Source organism: Abramis brama, assembly GCF_963993115.1.
Source record: "Abramis brama genome assembly, chromosome: 19".
Lineage (NCBI taxonomy): Eukaryota > Metazoa > Chordata > Actinopteri > Cypriniformes > Leuciscidae > Abramis > Abramis brama.
Window position 1 is genome coordinate 25218221 of NC_139981.1, and position 20153 is coordinate 25238373.

At 39.4% G+C, this 20153-nt stretch overlaps 1 protein-coding gene and 3 long non-coding RNA genes across 4 annotated transcripts; 3 read left to right on the forward strand and 1 right to left on the reverse strand.

Moving 5' to 3' along the window:
- Positions 1–37: 37 nt before the first annotated feature.
- On the forward strand, positions 38–6765 carry LOC311069996 (uncharacterized protein; the record flags this gene model as incomplete). The annotated part of the gene is made up of 4 exons (XM_084093628.1): positions 38–5378; positions 5475–5560; positions 5659–5712; positions 5863–6765. Exon 4 carries the CDS (start codon positions 5905–5907, stop codon positions 6763–6765), a length of 861 nt encoding a protein of 286 aa, XP_083949754.1. The 5' UTR covers positions 38–5378; positions 5475–5560; positions 5659–5712; positions 5863–5904.
- A 4612-nt stretch (positions 6766–11377) lies between these two features.
- LOC311070025 lies at positions 11378–11842 on the forward strand. The gene is made up of 2 exons (XR_014603604.1): positions 11378–11491; positions 11603–11842. It is a non-coding gene; the product is annotated as an uncharacterized lncRNA (long non-coding RNA).
- A 2204-nt stretch (positions 11843–14046) lies between these two features.
- LOC311070082 lies at positions 14047–16407 on the forward strand. Its single transcript, XR_014603616.1, has 3 exons — positions 14047–14182; positions 14841–14937; positions 15572–16407. It is a non-coding gene; the product is annotated as an uncharacterized lncRNA (long non-coding RNA).
- A 2443-nt stretch (positions 16408–18850) lies between these two features.
- Positions 18851–19949, reverse strand: LOC311070179. The gene is made up of 2 exons (XR_014603629.1): positions 19895–19949; positions 18851–19250 (listed from the first exon to the last, which is right to left on the reverse strand). It is a non-coding gene; the product is annotated as an uncharacterized lncRNA (long non-coding RNA).
- Between the last annotated feature and the right edge of the window lie 204 nt (positions 19950–20153).

Sequence of the window (20153 nt, forward strand, 5' to 3'; positions counted from 1 at the left end):
CACAATAGATCTAAAGGATGCGTACTTCCACATATCCATCCTTCCCCAGCACAGGAAGTTTCTGAGGTTCGCTTTTGGGGGAAAAGCGTATCAATACAGAGTTCTTCCATTCGGCCTAGCACTGTCACCTCGCACCTTCACGAAATGCATGGATCCACTCTAGCTCCACTGAGACTTCAGGGCATTCGCATTCTCAACTATATTGATGACTGGCTCATTCTGGCACAGTCAGAGGAGATGGCGGTTCAACATCGAGATGTTGTTCTGAACCATCTGAGGTGCTTGGGGTTGAGACTTAATGTCAAGAAGAGTTCACTAATTCCTCTACAGAGAACGGTATTCCTGGGGGTAGTATGGGATTCAGTTACGATGCGGGCACAGCTGTCTCCTGCTCGTATAAACACCATCTTGACCACAGTCACGAGTATCAAGCTAGGCCAGCCCATCACTGTCAAACATCTTCAAAGGGTTCTGGGTCTTCTGCTAGCAGTGTCCAACGTGATACCTTTTGGCCTGCTGTATATGAGGGCCCTGCAGTGGTGGCTCTGGACCAGAGGGTTTTCCCCGAGGGGGAACCCATTTTGCACGATCAAAGTAATGCGCAGATGCTTTCGTTCTTTGGTCATGTGGAAGAAACCATGGTTCCTGTCCCAGGGCCCTGTGCTGGGAGCACCGTGTCAGAGAAAAATAGTGACCACGGATGCGTCCCTCACAGGCTGGGGAGCGGTCATGGAGGGCCGCTATACTAGGGGTCTTTGGAAGGACCAGCATCTTTCGTGGGACATCAATTGCCTGTAGATGTTGGCAGTATTTCTGGCTCTCAGACATTTCCTCCTGGACCTCAGAGGCCATCATGTACTAGTGTGAACAGACAATACGTCGGTGGTCTCATATATAAATCGACAGGGGGGCCTGAGATCGGGCCCTCTATGCAGACTGGCACATCAGGTTCTTCTGTGGCAAACTACTCTCAATCAGAGCAATGTTTATTCCCGGGGATAAAAATGTGGGAGCAGACATCCTGTCGAGGCAGGGGCTGAGGCCCGGGGAATGGAGACTCCACCCCGAGACGGTGGAGCTGATATGGAGGTAGTTCGGTCAGGTGTAAGTGGATCTGTTCGCCTCTCATGAGAATACTCACTGTCTGTCTGGTTTTTCCTCACGCATCCAGCTCCCTTGGGACGAGTGACGTAATGACGTAACACCAATCGAGATTGGACTAGTTCCATACAGGCTTCAGACGCGTCATGCTGAAGGCGTTCCCCAGTGTGTCGATTCTCAACACAGCGTCTTGTTCCCTTCTCAGGGAACGAGGGTTACAGTTGTAACCTGAGACGTTTTTTATTTGTTGAACATCAATTCAATTTTCACCCTTAAATGGGTTTAGGAGTTTTTTGTATTTCTTAATTTGGGGAACAGACACAGTCTCTATATGATTATATCTAGGTGAAAGAGGCTCTATGTGATGTTATTTATCTGAACTCAGTGATGTGAGACAGCTAGCAGATGGTCGGTTTAGCCAGTCTGTCTGCTTCCTGACCTGAGCCCCAATTCATGTTTGAGCTCTAAGACTATGTGCCATATTACTAGAGAGAAGAGCAGCACCATCCCAGGAAGGATGAATACCATCTCTTTTCAACAGGTCAGGTCTGCCCCCAAAAACTTTTCCAATTGTCTATGAATTCTATATTATTTTGCGGACACCACTTAGACAGACAGCCATTGAGTGAGCGTAGTCTACTAAGTATCTCATCACTCCTGCGAACAGGAATGGGGCCAGAGCAAATTACTGTGCCTGACATCGTACTTGCGAGTTCACACACCTCTTTAACGTTAATTTTGGTGATCTCCAACTGATGAAGTTGAACATCATTAGTGCTGACGTGAATAATAATCTTAGAGAATTTACGATTAGCATTAGCCAGCACTTGCTTTGCTTTGATGTCAGGCACTCTGGCTCCTGGCAAACATGTGACTATGGTGGCTGGTGTCTCTATTTTCATGTTCCGTGTAATAGAATCTCCAATAACTAGGGCACATTCAACAGGATTCTCAGTGGGTGTTTCACTGAGTGGGGAGAATCTATTTGTTATGGTAATCGGAATGGAAGAGCAGTGTTTTGTCCCGCCACTACAGCGTCTCACGATCACCCAGTTGCCCTGCTGCCCTGCTGCACGGGCTCTACAGTCGGAACCGTAGAGTTCCAACAATGTAGAGTTCACTAAGCTAGTCGCATACAAAGCAGTATCTAAAGCCCTTGCACTCTTACTAACCTCGATTAAAGTTTGGATGCGTGTCTCTAGTTCTGAAATCTTCTCCGTCAGCCTGACTGTCTCCATGCATTTATCACATGCAGGGCTTGACATTAACTTTTTTGCTCACTAGCCAATGTGGCTAGTGGTTTTCCAAAGTTACTAGCCACACAGCATTTTTACTAGCCACATTTTTGTTGTTGTGAAATTACCTGATAAAAGTTGACTATGGCGTGCTAAAATTTACTTGAACTAGATTTACAACCCTTTTAAATGTAAAACCACTGTACACACCCAAATCAAGACTATATAAATGTATAACAATACAGGTCATTATCATTAGCTCTGATAAGGTTGTGTGTAAAGCTCCTTTTTTTTTTAATAAAACCATGTAGTATGTATTATATGTCGCCACATAGCTCCACCGGCATACGACGTAACTCCGGCAGGGCAGCTAGCTGTCTCTTCGTTTCTGTGTTGTCGGTCACTAGCGCGCAAGTGCAAGGCAACACTGTGTGCATGTAATACTCATTAGGGCTGTCAAAATTGCTCAAAAATGACATTCGAATATTCCCTCTAAAAGAAAACACAGCCTATATTCGAACTATTCGAACATTTGGTTGCGCATTTTATCAATGACGCGCATTACGTCAATAACAGGTCAAATTAATACAAAGAGACATAACTACTTGTATAGGTAGTTTATTTAAGTTTAAACATATTTGACAACGTATTACCTACACAAAAACAAGTAAATCAACTAATGGCCAAGACCGCAGACCTCACTCTCGCTCGCTCGCTCTCGCACTCGCAGGCACTCTTTCTCTCTCTCGCCCTCACCCTCATGCTGCGTTCACACCAAACGCGAATAGAGCGTCTGGCGCGAGTGATTTCAATGTTAAGTCAATGTAAAGATGCGTTTACGCGCGTCTGGAGGTCTTGCGGCGTGAATGAGGCGTCACGCTCTCTGTGCATAACGGTTTAAATGAACAACAACAAGCAAATGTTGAGTGCTGATCAAGAGTTTTGTGCAAGCAATAGCAGGCTTCATTCAGTGATTGAAACAAATATTATTAACATTAATTGAAGTTTTACAGTATATAGAACCAACATTGAACGCTCCGAGCGAGCTGTGCTGTGGTAAACATGGAACTTTTCCTTGACATGAAACGGTAAATAATCAAACCAGTGGAAGCCTGCAGTGCATGAAACTGCTGTATCTAACCTACCTTATTCATGCAATATCTATTCAGTCAGTACAGTAGCCTACACTTTAGTAATGTTTCTGTTTAACGTTAACGCTTCTTCCTGTTACCTGTCCCTGACCCCTCAGGCAGCGCGCCCACTCGCAAAGCAGACAGCCGCGCCTACCGCTGGCGTTTTTCCACATTCGAATATTAATTTTCACCTTCGAAATTCTGTTTTTTAAAACTATTCGAATATATATTCAAATTTAGAATATTCGTTGACAGCCCTAATACTCATGGGAGTTGTAGTGTCGTAGTGTCACACTTATTTCAGATGCCTTTTGAAAAGACTACAATTATTCAACCCGCCAAAGTGGCTAGTTGGAGTGACTATGTTACCCGCCACGAGCAAAATCCACCCGCATTTGGCGGGTTGGCGGGTGTTAATGTCAAGCCCTGATCACATGTAAATCCTTCATTGCTGACAGAGAATGCTATAGCCTCTGTGCACAATGGGCGGAGCGAACGTTCGATTTCATTCAGAGTTGGCATATCAATTTCCGGTTATGAGCCTGTCGATTTCACTACTAGAATTTTACCACAGAAATGGCAGCCGCCGCTAGCAGTTCTTCCTTTTCCTTTTCCCGGTGTCTTTCGGATTTACCGGCAGTGAGCGTCAACGACATCCACAGGATCGTCGGCGTCCTGTCCCGCACCCCGACAAGTAAGAGGGACAAGGGATTTAAAATGTACATTTCTCTGTACATTCACAACTATGAGGGTAAGTATCTGATAACTTCTAACGTTAGTGCTTGCCTAACGCTACCTAGTAAAAGTACCAGCTAGTGTTTGTGACTATAAATGTATATAAATGTTTAATATAAATGAATATAAATGTTTGCTTGTTATCAAATACTAATGTTGTTTTTCAACACAAATGATATACTCCTCCTTCCGTCAGTTTCCATAAAAGATCAGGATTCAGGAGAGGTGGTCATCAGGGCAATGTGCTACAGGTCGCTGACGAAAAAAGAGGAACCTCACAGCTTGAGTGTATGGTGATGCTAGTTATGGATAAGATAAGAAAAGATAAGATAAGATAAGATAAGATAAGATAAGATAAGATAAGATAATGTAAGATAATGTAAGAAGATAAGATAATGTAAGATAATGTAAGAAGATTTGCTTATCAGCCAAATAACCCAGCGTTTTTGATGTTCCTGGGGATTAGCAATGTTTACTGTAGTGCTACATGTTTACTGTACCTTAGCAGCTAGCTGTTACAGGTTTACTGTGCATTGCTTGTCCCCACTGGGTTTTTGCTTGCATTAGTTATTATGTTAGCAGGTGGGGAATCAGCTAGAGTAAAGTTTAGTGAATTGACGATGGTGACTAGAAAATAGTGACTAATGTAAGAGCAAGCAGGTTAAAAGGTAAGTTTACCTAGCTGGTCCCCACTGGGTGAAGGTTTTCTTGCTCATTGTTTTGATCCTTCAATTAAGCTACAGTCTGGAGTGAAAGGTACTACTACTGTAATACAAGTGGAAAATGATATGGCATAATATTCAGCACATTAATCCAACACATAGCTTAGAATATTGTCTTATCTCCTAACTTCAAAATGTTAGACAGAGGATTCAACATCAGGAGTCAACAAAAGAATCTGTAAGCAATGAGTATCCTAAAAAAATGACTGACCAGGCTATGATAAATTGTGACTTACTGTGACATTCTGACATTGCAGGTGGTGCTTAAAGACAGCAAGCCTGTGCAGCTGATTCACCATAAATGTTCTTGCATTGCTGGAGCTGCGCTGTGCAACCACTGTGTTGCTCTTTTGTACCAGTCAGCCCACTACTCGCAGCTGAAGGTGCCTGTAGTCCCCCCTGTGCTAAGCTGTACTGAGGGAGAACAGCAGTGGCACAAACCTAGGACTTTGGTAAGTCAACCAAAAACATATAACTAATTACTGTTTTGTAGTTGTTATGTTGTTTTACTGGAGATGTGCTTAAAGTATGTCCTGCAAACACTACAGGGTATAAAACCACGCCCAGTAGACAAAATGGCTGTGCTGTCTGCTAAACCGAAGAGCCGTCCTAAAGCAACAACAGAGGGTATAAGGTAAAAGCAATTTTGTAACAATACATGGGTATTTTGATTTCAGGTCTATAAGCCATCGAGCATTTCCACTTATACATGTTTTACACTTCACTTCGCAGGAGCACGCTTTACAAAGGGTTAGTGGGGATCTACCTGATCTTTCCATCCTTCGGGTGAGTTTACCCTCTTATTTAACCAGTCTTACCATTTGTAATGTTGTGTGGAGCTGTACAAAATGTGCCAGATACTGTGTGCATAGAACTAAAATTGTGCTTAGTTGATGTTGAGTTGTATTGCTAAACTATACACTACTCCATCCCAAGGTGACTGAGACATATGCCGACTTCTCCAGAGCGGAGTCGCCAATGGTGTGTAGCATGAACATCAGCTGTGAGGTTCCATTGGTCAACTCTGCCCTTGAGATGGTGCAAGCCGGAAGCCCGATTGCCTACCAACAGCCAGCAGCAGCACATAGAGATCTATCCTTCCACGTTGCCCCACCTCGTCCATCCCTACCCTTGCAAGGTTACCATTTACAGCCCTCAATCTACATGTCTAACACCACTGAGGCAGAGCGCAGGCACTTACAGAGCCTACAGGCGACTTGGGACATGGCAAATAAACTGGAAAGTGCCACAAGAAGCCAAAGCTCCTGCGAGGAATGGCACCAGTTGCGGAGACCAAGACTCACTGCCTCCCGTTTCAGGGAGATCTGCTTTGTCAGCAACAAATGTGAGGACAGTCTGGCTGATAGGATCCTGAAGGGAACATATCAGACAAAGGCCATGAGAAGAGGACTGGAGTTGGAGGCTGATGCCATATGGGAGTACACTCAAATAAAGAGGGTCAACCACTATTCGTGTGGATTTATAATCCACCCAGACACGCCTTGGCTGGGAGCATCTCCGGATGGACTAGTTTTTGACCCGACAGAACCCTCTCCTTTTGGTCTTCTACAAATTAAGTGCCCAGGTGTTAAAAACTACATTGACTGTTCCTATGTTAAAATGACCTTAGGCAAAATGGAGCTGAAGACATCACATGCGTACTACTACCAAATTCAGGGGCAGCTGTTGGTAAGTGGCATGATGTGGTGTGATTTTGTTGTGTCGGCGGAGGAAGACACATTGATTGACAGAATATACAGAGACGTAGATGTGTTCAAGGTCATCAGAGACAAAGTTGACCAATTTTATTTCAATGTTTATATGCGAAAATGCATGTAACTGATCAACTTAATAAACAATGCAAACTTAACAAACATGCAAATTTGGCTGATTTACTTTTTACAATGTTGGTTTAGACAAACAGCACATAAAAGTGGAGTCCATACACCATTTATTACACCTAGTGTAATAAATAACATTTATATAAATAAATAACATATTTATTTTAAGAATACACATGCACACACACGCACACACCATTCAACACAAGGTCAACATTTCAAACCTCATTTGCTCAGGTCTTGACCAGAGGGCCATTTTGGAAATTAGAGAGTAGACAGGCGACTGTAAAAATTTGATTAATACTCCCTGATATGGCAAGCGGGATTGTGGTTTCAAACAGTTTGTTTTCCTTCACTCTTCTGATTAGCCTCTCTACACATCTGCCTCTGCCATTTGGGCCCTCTGGATGACAAAGGCTGGGCGGTAAAGAGTCCCAGGGGCCAGGTCGTCCACCAAGAACCCTTTGTTTACCATAATTGCTGTGTCAGGGGTAAGGAGGTTTTTGATCCCAGACTGACGGAATATTTCCTTGTCGCTCATGGAGCCCTCGAAGAGGGGCGAGATGAATGTCAGAGCTCCATGAGGGGACATACCAACCATGGCTTTTTCAAAGTGCAATGTGATTTATAGTGTGAAAACACTTCACTTTGTGGAACCAGGGAAGATGGTGTCTGGCACCATAGTTCAGTGCAGTCAAGGATGACTTGTGTGTCACTGTATGCATTGAACTCTGGTGGAAGATTGTCCTTAACAGCTGCAGGAGACATCCAAAAACAGACTGAGCCCAGCAGAGTGTAGAGGAAGTTGGCCCAGGTGACGATGATGCGACTTACTGTTGTCCTATGTATTTTGAAGCGATGAGCCAGTTCCCTCTGTGTGCAGCCAGTGGACAGGTATGTCAGGAACAAGAAGAGCTCATCTATCGCCAGCAGTTTCTAAGGGTTGGGGAGAAATATATAGATAGATACTGTTGTGGAAAAAAATTATCTTTTCTTTGTATTTTATTTTCAATGATTTAGCAAATGAATGCCATGCGTTCTTTGGATGTATTTTGAGTTTCTTTTATGAGGCTGATACAGCTGGAAGGTGTGTGTGAGACTTCAGAGGTGAGAAGACCCCCGGGCTGGGGAGGGTTCAAGGGGGGGGTCCCTTTTGTTATTTTGTTTAGTGGGGGCTGTAAGAGATAGCCTTTGAATAGAACACTATAAAGTAGCTGGTCAACCTCTGCTCTGGGTCTCACTCCGCCTGCAGCTGGACTGTGGATGGACTGGGAACATTCTTGCAAGAATAAATATATTTTAAGGACAATTTGAATCCTGATGTCTCTTATGCCTGATGCTGTTTTGTTAGTTATTTGTTTTTGCCTCAACAAATTGGTGTCAGAAGTGCGATCCATGAGGTTTCTTCTGGCCCTGAGAAAGCGTATTGACGGACTGATCACCCTAAAGCACAAAAGGCTTTAGTCTTACCTCGCCGAATTGAGAGAGAAGAGCCAAAACTGCTATCAGGGCCAGGAGGAACCCACTGGAATCAGAAAGAACTCGGTGGCAGTAAAAGCATCTCGGGTAAGAGACAGTAAAATTATTTTAATTTGTGTGGTGTAATTTGATATAACTGTGGGTGAACCATAGTGGCTGGAACTATCTCTTTGGTACGGGCAGAGAAGGTTTTCGAGGGGGAGATTGTCAAATCAAGTCAAGTCAAGTATATTTGTATAGCGCTTTTCACAATACAGATTGTATCAAAGCAGCTTCTTGCATACACAAACACAAAAGTCAAGTCAAATTTTATGCCGAAAACTAGCTCGTAAACGTGGACGGAAGAGCCACACGGACGGAAGAGCCACACCTGATTAATTAGGTTTACTCAAAATCTCTGTAACCTGAGGAAGTCTTGTAAAAGTGGACGGAAGAGTCACACCTGATTAATTAGGTGAACCAGAATTAATCGAGCGCTAGAAAGTGCTCACGGAAAGATTTTGAGTAGACCGTAATTAAAGGAAGCATATTTGCTAGACCTTGCCGATTTGAGGTGACAAAATCGGATTTGTTGAAGACGTTTAACAGATTATTAGACGCGCGTCAAAGGAAAATCCAGGAGAGATAGAAATCAGCCAATATGGGGTCATCTCAAACCAAGCTTGAACAAAATTTTATAGGCTACACCAGTTTTTCTGTAAAATGGGAAAAAAATTAAATGAGAAATGCATGCAAGAAATTGGGAAACGGATAATTGTTAAACAAAGGGTTGTTGTAGTTTTGTTCATGAGTGTAAAACTGTGAACAGACAGTAGTTTATTGAACTGAAGAAGAAGATAGAAGAAAATGAAAATAAATGCAGAAAGGATTAGCATTTAGGGAAAGATAGTAGAAAGATAGAATGTTTTTCCTGATGGAAACAGTGAATTGTTGGATTGAACAGATACAGAAGGAAGTGGCATGTAGGGAAATATATAATTCAAATTAAGTTGAAATGGTATGAAATGAGTTTTAGATAAAAATAAGGCATCGAGTATGATTAACAGGGATTAACATGATATAAAGATAAGGAATCATGTACGCAAATGTAAGCAAAACGGGAAAAATTCTATATTTTAGAGATAAAATAATGATTGAAATGACGATGTGAATGCTTTATTGTATTAATGTTATGAAAACAAGAGTATTGAAGAATAGATTGCCATATTTTTGTAACAAGAGTTGAAGGTGCAAGCGGCTAAGATAGCTGTCTGTGTAATTTAGAGACTGAGAAGATTTAGGGAATCTTGTGGTTTCTGTGAAACAGTAGAATAAGTGGGACTGAATAATTGTAATACAATCTTGTGATTTAAGTTGAATCTGCAAACTAACCATTTGATAGAAGAATAAGCTTTTAAAACCAGTGCTGATGAAATTAATGACACGTTGAAGTTTTAATACTGTATTGTTGGATTACAAATTTATTAAATGTTTAATTTAGTTTGCAACATACAGTATAACAGTAAAAGTTGAGTACATTGAAGTTAGCATTTTAAGGTTAGGTTAGGATAATGGTATCAACAGTTTCTGCCAGGCTGTTTTCTCTATTATAATTCACCCTATTGTCGTTAATGGCTCGAGCCAGTAGCCCCAAGACGCACCTTTTGTCTTTAATGGCTCTTCGAGTCCCAGTATCACTCAGACTGATGGGATTAGCACACGAATGATTCGTCTATGCAATTTGCAATGCAATAGACTGTTATGCTGACTGAATTAGGATAGGCCAGACATTCAGTCTAGGGTGGTAACTGAACAGTCCTGATAAATAGTGAGATAAAAGAGAGCAAATGCTGTAAGCAGCTGCAGAGATTTGCAGATGATGTTTTGTAAAAGTTTGATTGTGATTGGAAAGATAAACAATAACTTGACTGGCTCCAAACAAAGAAAGTGCCAAAATGACACAAATTTAGAGAAAAGTCTGTGTTAATATGGGTTAGAAGTAGATCAATGTTAATATGATGAAGATTGTTTCAGCTATTGAAATTGAATTTGCAACTGGGACTGTAAAAGAAAAGACAGAGAACTGCTTATCAATGGCTCTGTTTGCATTTCCTGAATACAACACAATGTTTCAGAAGTGCAAAATAGGGTGAAGCTGTTAGAAAGATAAAAGGCAGAATAACAGAGAGTGTTTTATTGCGGTCAGCTGGGTCATTCAGTGACTGTATGCGCACTGTATGACTGTAAAAGTAAATGAGGGAGAAATAAAGTTGATAGTTGGAACTTTTGAAAGTTGTAAGAAGATTGAAAGATTTAAGTGTAAGGAATTCCTTTTGAAAGGAAAGAACTATAAAAAGTACCGGTTGACATAAAATTACGGATAAGACTAAATGAGTTGCAAAATATTTTAAAAGTACCGGTCACTAAAAGGATGATTGTGTTTTGAATGAAACGCTTTGATAAGGTTTTAGATGGTATGGAGAGACAAATCTAATGAATGATTTATAATGATAATCAAAAAAAATGTATCACAAGCAGGGAGCGCAGCCTCAAAAGTTGAATCATAGAAGCAGATTGATAAACTCCTAGAGAAAACATTGAAGTCAGGTATTAAATTATGGCAATTGAAAACCTGACAACTAAAATTGAAATGAAATTTTAAACGTTATTAAGAACTAGAATAATTCTTATTATTTCTTTAAGATAAAATAAACAGAAGCAGTGTCACAGGATTAACAGTTGCTAAATGTAAAATGTGTAAAAGGCATTTGATTAAACAAAGGCTTGTTAATGTTGATTTTAAAAGATAAGATTGTGATTTGGCCAAAACAGGTTTGCTTATCTGAATCTGGCATGTGCTGTGACTGAAACTGCCACAGTTTCAGTGCAACAGAGACTCATTCTGAGTGGATATTTGTAATGTCTAAATTATAATACATGTAATTTATGGAAAAGATGCCTTAAGATGGGCTACAGTTAAAAAGATGGTAGATAAAGTCTGAAGTTAAAAGTTTATGAGAATGCAGTGTACCAGTCCTGATGCCTCAAGACCAGTGACGGACTGGCCATTGGGCAATGTGGGCAAATGCCACTGCGGCCGCCTGGTCTCATCACTTGTTGTGGCCGCATCACAAACAAATAAAGCTAAATAAGGCTAAATAAAGCGAGGAAGCGGCCGCCTATTGGCGCAATGGCTGCAAGCGGCAGCACCACCAGCGGCTCGCTCGCCGCTCATCACAACTTGTGGCGCACAACCATATAAAAAGGCTAAATAAATAAATAAAGCGGAGATGCGGCCGCCTTTTGGCGGATTGTCCGCCCGCAACCGGCAGCACAGCCAGCGGCTCGCTCGGCGCTCATCACAACCATATAAAAAGGCTAAATAAATAAATAAAGCGGAGTGTCTGCAACAATAGGCCGTCGCAAATCAACAGACTTATGAACTGACAAAATGTAAAAATGTGTACGTTGAATGCAATGTAAGTCGCTTTGGATAAAAGCGTCTGCCAAATGCATAAATGTAAATGTAAATATGAATAAAATAATAATAAATTAAGCGGAGCTGCAGGCGGCCACAAAAAAACAAGGAAAAAAGCAAACAAACAAACACCACGGCCTATCTCTGAAAAATAATAGCCCTATGAACTAAATAATAATAATGACTTTTTATTTCTATTTTTCCTGTGAAGGACAAATAGCCTAAATGTATGTAATCTCTCTATTTATAAGGTATTTTGAATGTTTTTAGTCAGTGGAATTTCTCGCGATCATTGACCTGATGAGATGATAGATAATGACAAGTGAATGATGGGTAATGAGAGCATAGCAGTGATTGACTGAGTGGCAGAGAAAAGCAAATTATTGCGCAACCTGCTACTGTAACCACATGAAGGTAAAACATTTATTTTTCATGTCTTGGTTAAGCTATTATTGGAGTGTGTTGTTTGTGTAATGTTATGTTTCTGTGTTGGTTGCAGATGACTTGAGAAGACAAATGTGGCCTCTCTGCTAAAATTGCCAGGGCCTCTTTTTGGTGCCAGTCCGCCACTGCTCAAGACTCTCTCTCTCATTCAATGTCAGCTGAAAGCTGTTGTCTGAGCCTGTGTAAAGCACAGTGTTTCAGTTGAAAATCATAGACACAGAGATGTTAAAGGAAATCGTTGCCATTCAAAGGGCAATTTGTACTAAATGTTTTAGAAGTAAAACTGAATGACTTTAAAGAAGTCTTTAAAATAATACTGTTTAGGACTTGTTTATTTTAGGACCAGAGACTTTTAGCTCTCATTTTAGCTTCCACCATAAAACAGGGCCGATGGCTCCGGCTACAGAAGTAACAGTACACTGAATGTACGATTGTGATCTAAATTCACTGACTATAATCTAAGCAGCTAGGTTGCTACCTTTAAGATGATTAATGAATTTTAAGTGATTAAATACTGTTGTTATTAATCTGTCTCACTATGTTTAACACTAGTAGGTAGTCCGAATGGCTCTGATGACTCTTGAATGCACCTTTTCCTAAGCTCCAGAAAACAACAGATTATGTTGAAGAAAACGGTCACAGATTCTGTGATGGGAAAGAGCGGTAACCAAGTGTGTACGAAGTGATTACCCCAGGGACGGGTAAGACCTTTTTTGGCCAAAAGGGCAACCTAAGACAGGGGAAGTCACGCCACAAACACTGGGCATCTCCTGATGGAGGTGTTTTTATGTGAGATGGGTATGAGAGTGGCGCTGAATGACTGGGAGAGGCCACCAGCATCAGCAGATCATTGAGAGGGGAGATGAGCTGTGAGAAGTTCAGTCTGCCCCAGAAAATGTGAGTCCCTCTATGCACTCACAAGAAAACCGCGTTGATTGAATGGCTTGTTTTTCATCGTGACAAGCGTCTACAACTATGCCAGGGGCAACCCTGTATCACATGAAATACGTTCTGAGGAAACTATTTTGCAAATCGCAATTACGTTACATGCCAACATATAAGCAGTGCTATTACGTTGGTCCTTAACCTAATATAAGCAGTGCTATTACGTTGGTCCTTAACCTAATATAGCCAATCTATTGCAGTGCTATTACGTTTGTCCTGAACAAATACATCCAAAGCAGGTTTCCATAGCAGCTAATGCTGTTCATTTTGTTTAAATTATTTACTCCCTTTTTTCTCATTGGGCTACAAAATATTATCTATGCCAGGGCGAGTCAAATGGCGGCACCCAGATAATTTTTATCTGGCCCTCCAACTGGTTTTTGATGTTTAAAAACCCTCGCAATCTGATATTAAAGTCCCCGCAAAGGTTTAGCGCGTTCAGCGGTGAGTTTAACAACGCACGTGATCATTCAGCGGTGAGTTTAACAACGCAGCGGTGAATTTAACAACACTCAACTGCAGGTAAAACGGCATTCAGAGGTGAGTTTGACCAAAGCAACCCTCAACTGCAGGCAAAACGACATTAAAAGGTGAGTTTAACAACGCTCTCAGACGCTTGCAGTTGCAAGTAATTGGAGTTTTAGCGTTTTCTTGTCATAGTAGGACACTGCTTGAAGCTGGATAACGTATTTTTATCGGAGGTTTGATTAAAAACTGTTGAGTCAGGACAATAAGTTGTTGTGTTTAGAAACTTTAGATTTGTAAGGTGGCCATTTCTTATGACTATAAATAATAGAAGAAATTATAAAAATATAGCTTTCTGCACATTTGGTGCAGAAAGCTATATTTTTATAATTTCTTCTATCATCGAGAAGAAAAGCTGTGTAATCAACATTTATTCACGAGATCATATGTATTTTTATGTTGTTTTTTTTAATGTTATTATTTCGGTCTTGCCAGGGAAGCTGGATTGCTTTGCTGTTTATTGATATTTTTAAAATTATATTTTATCAGTAGGAAATCGCGCTGAAGAAGTCTCGTTCCGAACACATCGCGATATTTGGCATCAGTTCACGTGTGTCAGATGTTGGTAAGTAAATACCTAAATACGCTGTCCTAATAATGTGTGATATAATGTCTTTTCTGTTTGTCGATATTAATCTGCTATTATATCTGCCATCTCCACGGAGACTTTGCGTTTCATTGCTTTCTAATTCAAAACAGGGTGATTAACACTGCCTGTCACGTGACGTGCTATAGGCCTAGAGATAATCATATCAGATTAAAAATAGTACAATTAGTTCCAAAGTTGTATTTGTAGTAGAAGCACAGTAAAAACAACACTTACCATGCTTTTACCACAGTAACATTAGTTTTACTGTGATAAGTGTAGTAAAAAGACAGTAATCACAAAACTTGCCATGCTTTTACCACACTATTTGTAGTTTTAATGTGGTACTTATTGTAAATGCACAGTAACCACAACACTTACCATGCTTTTACCACAGTAACCATACTTTTACTGTGATTGATTTAGTAAAGGACAGTAATCACAAAACTTACCATGCTTTTACCTCAGTATTGATATATAAGTGATATTTGTTGTAAATGCATATTAACCACAACACTTGCCATGCTTGTAAGGCTTTATAATGTAACATCCAATATTTGTAAGGTATATCTGTACTTTTTCCTTTAAATAATCCTATATATTATACATAATGATATTTTCTTTTCTCTTTTTTCAGCTGAAAAGACCAAAAGGGCCTTTCGGACTCAGTCAGCCCATTATTGTTGGAGGAGAAGTAAACGGATTGACAGCTGCAAAGGCAAATATTCGCAATGGTATGTATGTGTTGGTTTTAACCCTAAATCAAACATTTTATCAAGCATTTGTTGTTTCTTAAAACTTTTCTCACAAAACCCATAGCCTAATCAGTACAAATATAGACTGAAAGTCTTAATAATTCACAAGATTTAACAAGTTGTCAAATTCGTACGGTACTCGTACATATTTGTATACTCGTACACAATCCTGCAGCTTTTACTCCTAGTGCTGTCATTGGCTACTGCCTCAATTCCTGTACATATTTATCGCGATATTTGTAAATCAGTTGCGCCATTTCTTGGAAAGTTGTTGGATGTCACACACACTGTCAGAAAGTTTATATTAATTGCAAATTGGTCCCCGTCTGTTTATGTTCCAGTGATACATGATGTCTCTCCACACCTCATAACCTACCTCTGTTTGCAAGAGTGGAAAAGCTTATCTGACTTGTCACATGACATCAGATACTCGATTATTTTGTCATAATCAGATCAGTTACACTGCTGATAACTGTCCCGTTTGCATGTAAATCATTTTCATGATTATTGCTTGCTATTAAAGACAAACTTTTATTCATAGAAATGCCCACATTTTAGTGAACTTAATACATAAAAATGCTTTTAACATTTAATTATGCATCACTCTTCACAGAAAAATATCCCACAGTTATGGATGAACTCACTACGTCATCAAGTGCTGTGCTGGGCACATTGGGCAACAAGTGTCCTCCAACGTATTCAATCCGTGGCCAAGTTCTTCACATCTTCCCATGGGACACTGACAGTCTTCAGGTCTTCGTGGAACATCTGTCTCCGTGTCTTCCTTGGTCTTCCCTGTCTCCTGCATCCTCCTGGTGGTGTCCACTTCATCACTGTGTTTGGGTGTTGTTGTTTGGGCATGCGTAGGATGTGTCCAGCGAGGTGCACCCTTTGCTCTGTCTCAGTTTCTGAAAGTCTTCATGTGGAGTCCACTCCTCCTCAGGATCTCTTTGATATGCAGAACCAATATTGAAAATAGTGATTTATCTTTTTCCATATTGTTAAAGCATTTTGTTTTCTCTTTTCAGCTTCATAAACTGTACTTGATGTCTGCCTAATGCCTTTTTCAAAAAAGTGTCGGTGCTCATCAGGTGTTTTGCTAAAGGACATATTCATTGCATAGTTACAATAAAAGTGACCAATAATCACAAGGATATAGAATGAAAGTTGAGAATGTACAATGTTGTGCTTATGTTTTTGCCTATTTGTTCTTTAAAGCGAAGAAACAAATGTATGTTCACATAACAAAGTTGAATCTCATCTCTTGGTTTGTAAATATATAACTTCATCATAGCAATTTTTTAACGTTAATGTATGTGTCACTATAATAGATTGCTCCTGTATCTGGAAATTTTTAATTAACTGATTTTTATACTGTTGTGCAGTAGTTTTGGCACTACATTTGTCTTTAAACAGTTTGACATTAAATATTGGAATAAGCTTTCAAAATGGTGTCCATTCATTGTGCTTTTGCTACATTTATTTGAATATAACTGATATACCTTTAATATACTATACATACACTGTACATGTTAGAAGCACTTTAGTACATGTAATTATTTTTAATTAAAATACTGCAAAACTACCCTGCTGTAGGACATTGCTTAGAAAAAAGTTTCCCTTTCAAATGTATTTATGCATCAGTCTAAGCAAATCTGTGTCATTGATCATGTGAACTCGTTTTTGGATGGTAACCACACAAAGGAGTCTTTTGTTTTTAAATATGAGTTTTATAATTTAATTAGAAGGAATGCATGTTTAACAGCCTAAATATAAAATATTTAAGGTATCTATCCCTGCAGCCGGAACCAGAAGAGATCTGTCATCGTTTACCATAAATGGGCATGTAAGTGTGACGCATCTGTTCAGCTGGGTTTGTATTGGCTGTGACTTTATCGCAGAACTCGCTGTGATTGGACAATCGTTTAACCCATATAAAACGGCGGTTCATGTTACAAAGTATGTTTTGGTGTTATTATTACGTTAGTTATACATTAAGCTAACTATAAAGTGTCTCTATGTTGTGAGAAATTACTCCTCTACCGAGATCCTAACCCTAACCCTAAGCATGTCTGCACATTTCAATGAACTACAATACAATGCTTCCTGTTCACTGATAGAATGACAGAGATATGTGGGTAATGTAGTTTAAAACGTTTAGTAATAAAACAATAAATGTTAAATAAATAATATATTTAATGGACAACTGGATATCTAAATTTGTTTATTGTGCAAACCTTTATGACATATATGAGGGACAGGCTGAAATTTGATATTTTACTGTGAGCATTATAAAAATAACCTTTATGCCAGCTTTCCATATATGTCTGAAAACTGTGGCCAACATTATTTATTAAACATAGTATAAGCAGTTGTCCAGCCAATTTTCTCTTTGATACACTAACCGGACTTTGAGTTACAGCCATTTGAAATGTGCATTTGTTTGCTCTTCTGGGGGCCATTGCTGGGGCCCTGGGGGTGGAAGAACAGTATAATCTACACAGATCTATACACACTGTTACTATTACACAAGGATAATGCACCATTCAGTAAAACAACAAAAAAACAGTGCCAACATTTCCTTTTCACCGCCTCTTGCTGCTTATATTCCTGACATCAGTGATATATAGAGTATACTATATAGAGTATACTAGAATGATCAACATGGATCATCTTCAATTAAGCTTAAAGTATTTATAGCAAGATAGCCCACTGCAGCCTTGTTATTCACATAGCTTCCTTTTATTTCACTGCAAACTGGCATACATGCATGTATGTGCAACTTTTGTTGCATTGTTGTCCCAAATATCATTAACCCTTGTGTGGTGTTCATATTTTTGTTACTCAGCCAGTGTTCGTGGGTCTGGTGGACCCGCTGCATTTTGGGTTTTTTAATTCAACACAATCAAAAATGTTATGTTAAAATACTCAACAGATGTTTACTTCATCCCAATTACAAGCAATATAAACTGCATATATGGTTAATATTTTCTCTTTACCTTTATTAGATCACATTTAAGAATTGCAACCTCGTGTGGGAATGGCAGGAGCAGAAACACAAAACTCACTCTTGCACTCTTTCACCCTTACACACAATCTCTCACACGCACGCTCACACACACACACTCATGCACACACCCACAACACACACACACACACACACACACACACACACACACACACACACACACACACACACACACACACACACTCACTTGGATATGTGGTGTACGGTCACTCTCCATAGGTATAATGGTTTTTCTAATGTACAAACTGTATAATCTATCCCCCTACACTAACCCTAGCCCTAAACCTACCAATCACAGAAAACTTTTGGCATTTTTTGAATTTCAAAAAACACCATTTAGTATGTTTTAGTATGAGGACACAGATGTCGTCATAAACCATATTTACGTTGTAATACCCATGTCATTATACACATTTGTGTCCTCACAAACCATACACACTAACAGCAGGCCCTGACAGGAGGAGGACAGAGTAAAGGTACACAGGACCTACAATTTCTACACTTTTATTAGCCATCCTGTGTGTAATATAAATGTGTAGGGTATATTATATATATATTGATATATTCCTCACAGAAAATGAGCCAAGGCCAATGAGTCTCAGTTTGAAAAAATAATTAATTGTATCATTTTTCTTTTGATAAAATGAAAAAGGGTCCAACAGACCCGAACACCATACAAGGGTTAACCAGATCTAAATTTTTATGTCCCAAGTAAAAGAATTATGGTCATTAATTATATGTAATTATTTATAAGTTATTAATTATATGTAGTTATTTTTAAAGAAATAAGAAATTAAAATTTCTCAAATAAAAATTTAGATTTACTGTACCAAACACCACTTTCAATACACAATAGTCACCATACTTTATTAAACAACACTTTATTGGAGAACAAAGCATAAAGTTGATAAAGTAGCATAAAGACAAATGAGATTCAAGATAAATAAAAATGTGTCTTCAAAAATACATTAACATCATATGAATCCATTCACAGCTGCTGAAGCCACAAAACGAGTGCCAGATAATTATATTCAGTCACCTACAGAAAACAGATTTGATATTGTGTTGGAAAATAATGATTCATTATCACAGCTAAACTGGTTTCTTGCTCTTCCCTGTATGTCTCTATCGTGTTCTTCTTCCTTGTCTAAATAGTTTGTTCAGTTAAAGAACAGAAGATGTGATCACTGATGTGGTGTAGCTTTTTCTCAACCAGAAGAAAGAAGTCTCAATATCCCATTGTCTGGCGTTCTCCAGTCCTGGTCTGAAAGAAAAAAAAAAAAAAGAAACCATTCAAATAAAGTTGTTTAATGGACAGTCGGGTCAGCTTATGTTCTGCGTTATTTAAAGCAGTGATGGTTTACTCTGGCCCTCAGCGTCCACTGTCCTGCACATTTAGCTCCGACCTCAAACCCTCCTGCCTATTGTCTAGAAGTAAACCTGAAGACTTTGGTTAAAATTTTCAGATGTGCTTGATTAGGGTTGGAGGTTAACTCTTAACTAACCTCAAAAAGTAGAATGCAAAGAGCCAGAGTTGCCTGTTCCTTACAGAAATTTACAAAGCAGCAGTCAGTACATTATATAATATACACATTGAAGTATTATATATATATATATATATATATATATATATATAATATTGCAGCACATAATATAAGCTAAGTACTGAACAAAAACAGTTTTACCCATATCAACAGCAACATATTTTAAAAGATTTTTAAGAAAGGCATGGTCTCTTTTGAGCCTTTGCCAGTGATGCTTGATTTCTTTCCAGACAACATACTCTTCTGTCAATTGTTTCAAGAGCTTCACTTGGTCAAAAACCAAGTGATAACCTGTACAATGTAAAATTGTCAACATCAAAATTATGTACAACATATTACAGCCTTGTTTCAATACAATACATACCAATGGACTCGCGCACTTTTCTGTCGTCTTTGGGCACCAGATGTTCCTTCCTCACACTGTGGAGAGACATCATGTATCACTGGAACATAAACAGACGGGGACCAATTTGCAATTAATATAAACTTTCTGACAGTGTGTGTGACATCCAACAACTTTCCAAGAAGTGGCGCAACTGATTTACAAATATCGCGATAAATATGTACAGGAATTGAGGCAGTAGCCAATGACAGCACTAGGAGTAAAAGCTGCAGGATTGTGT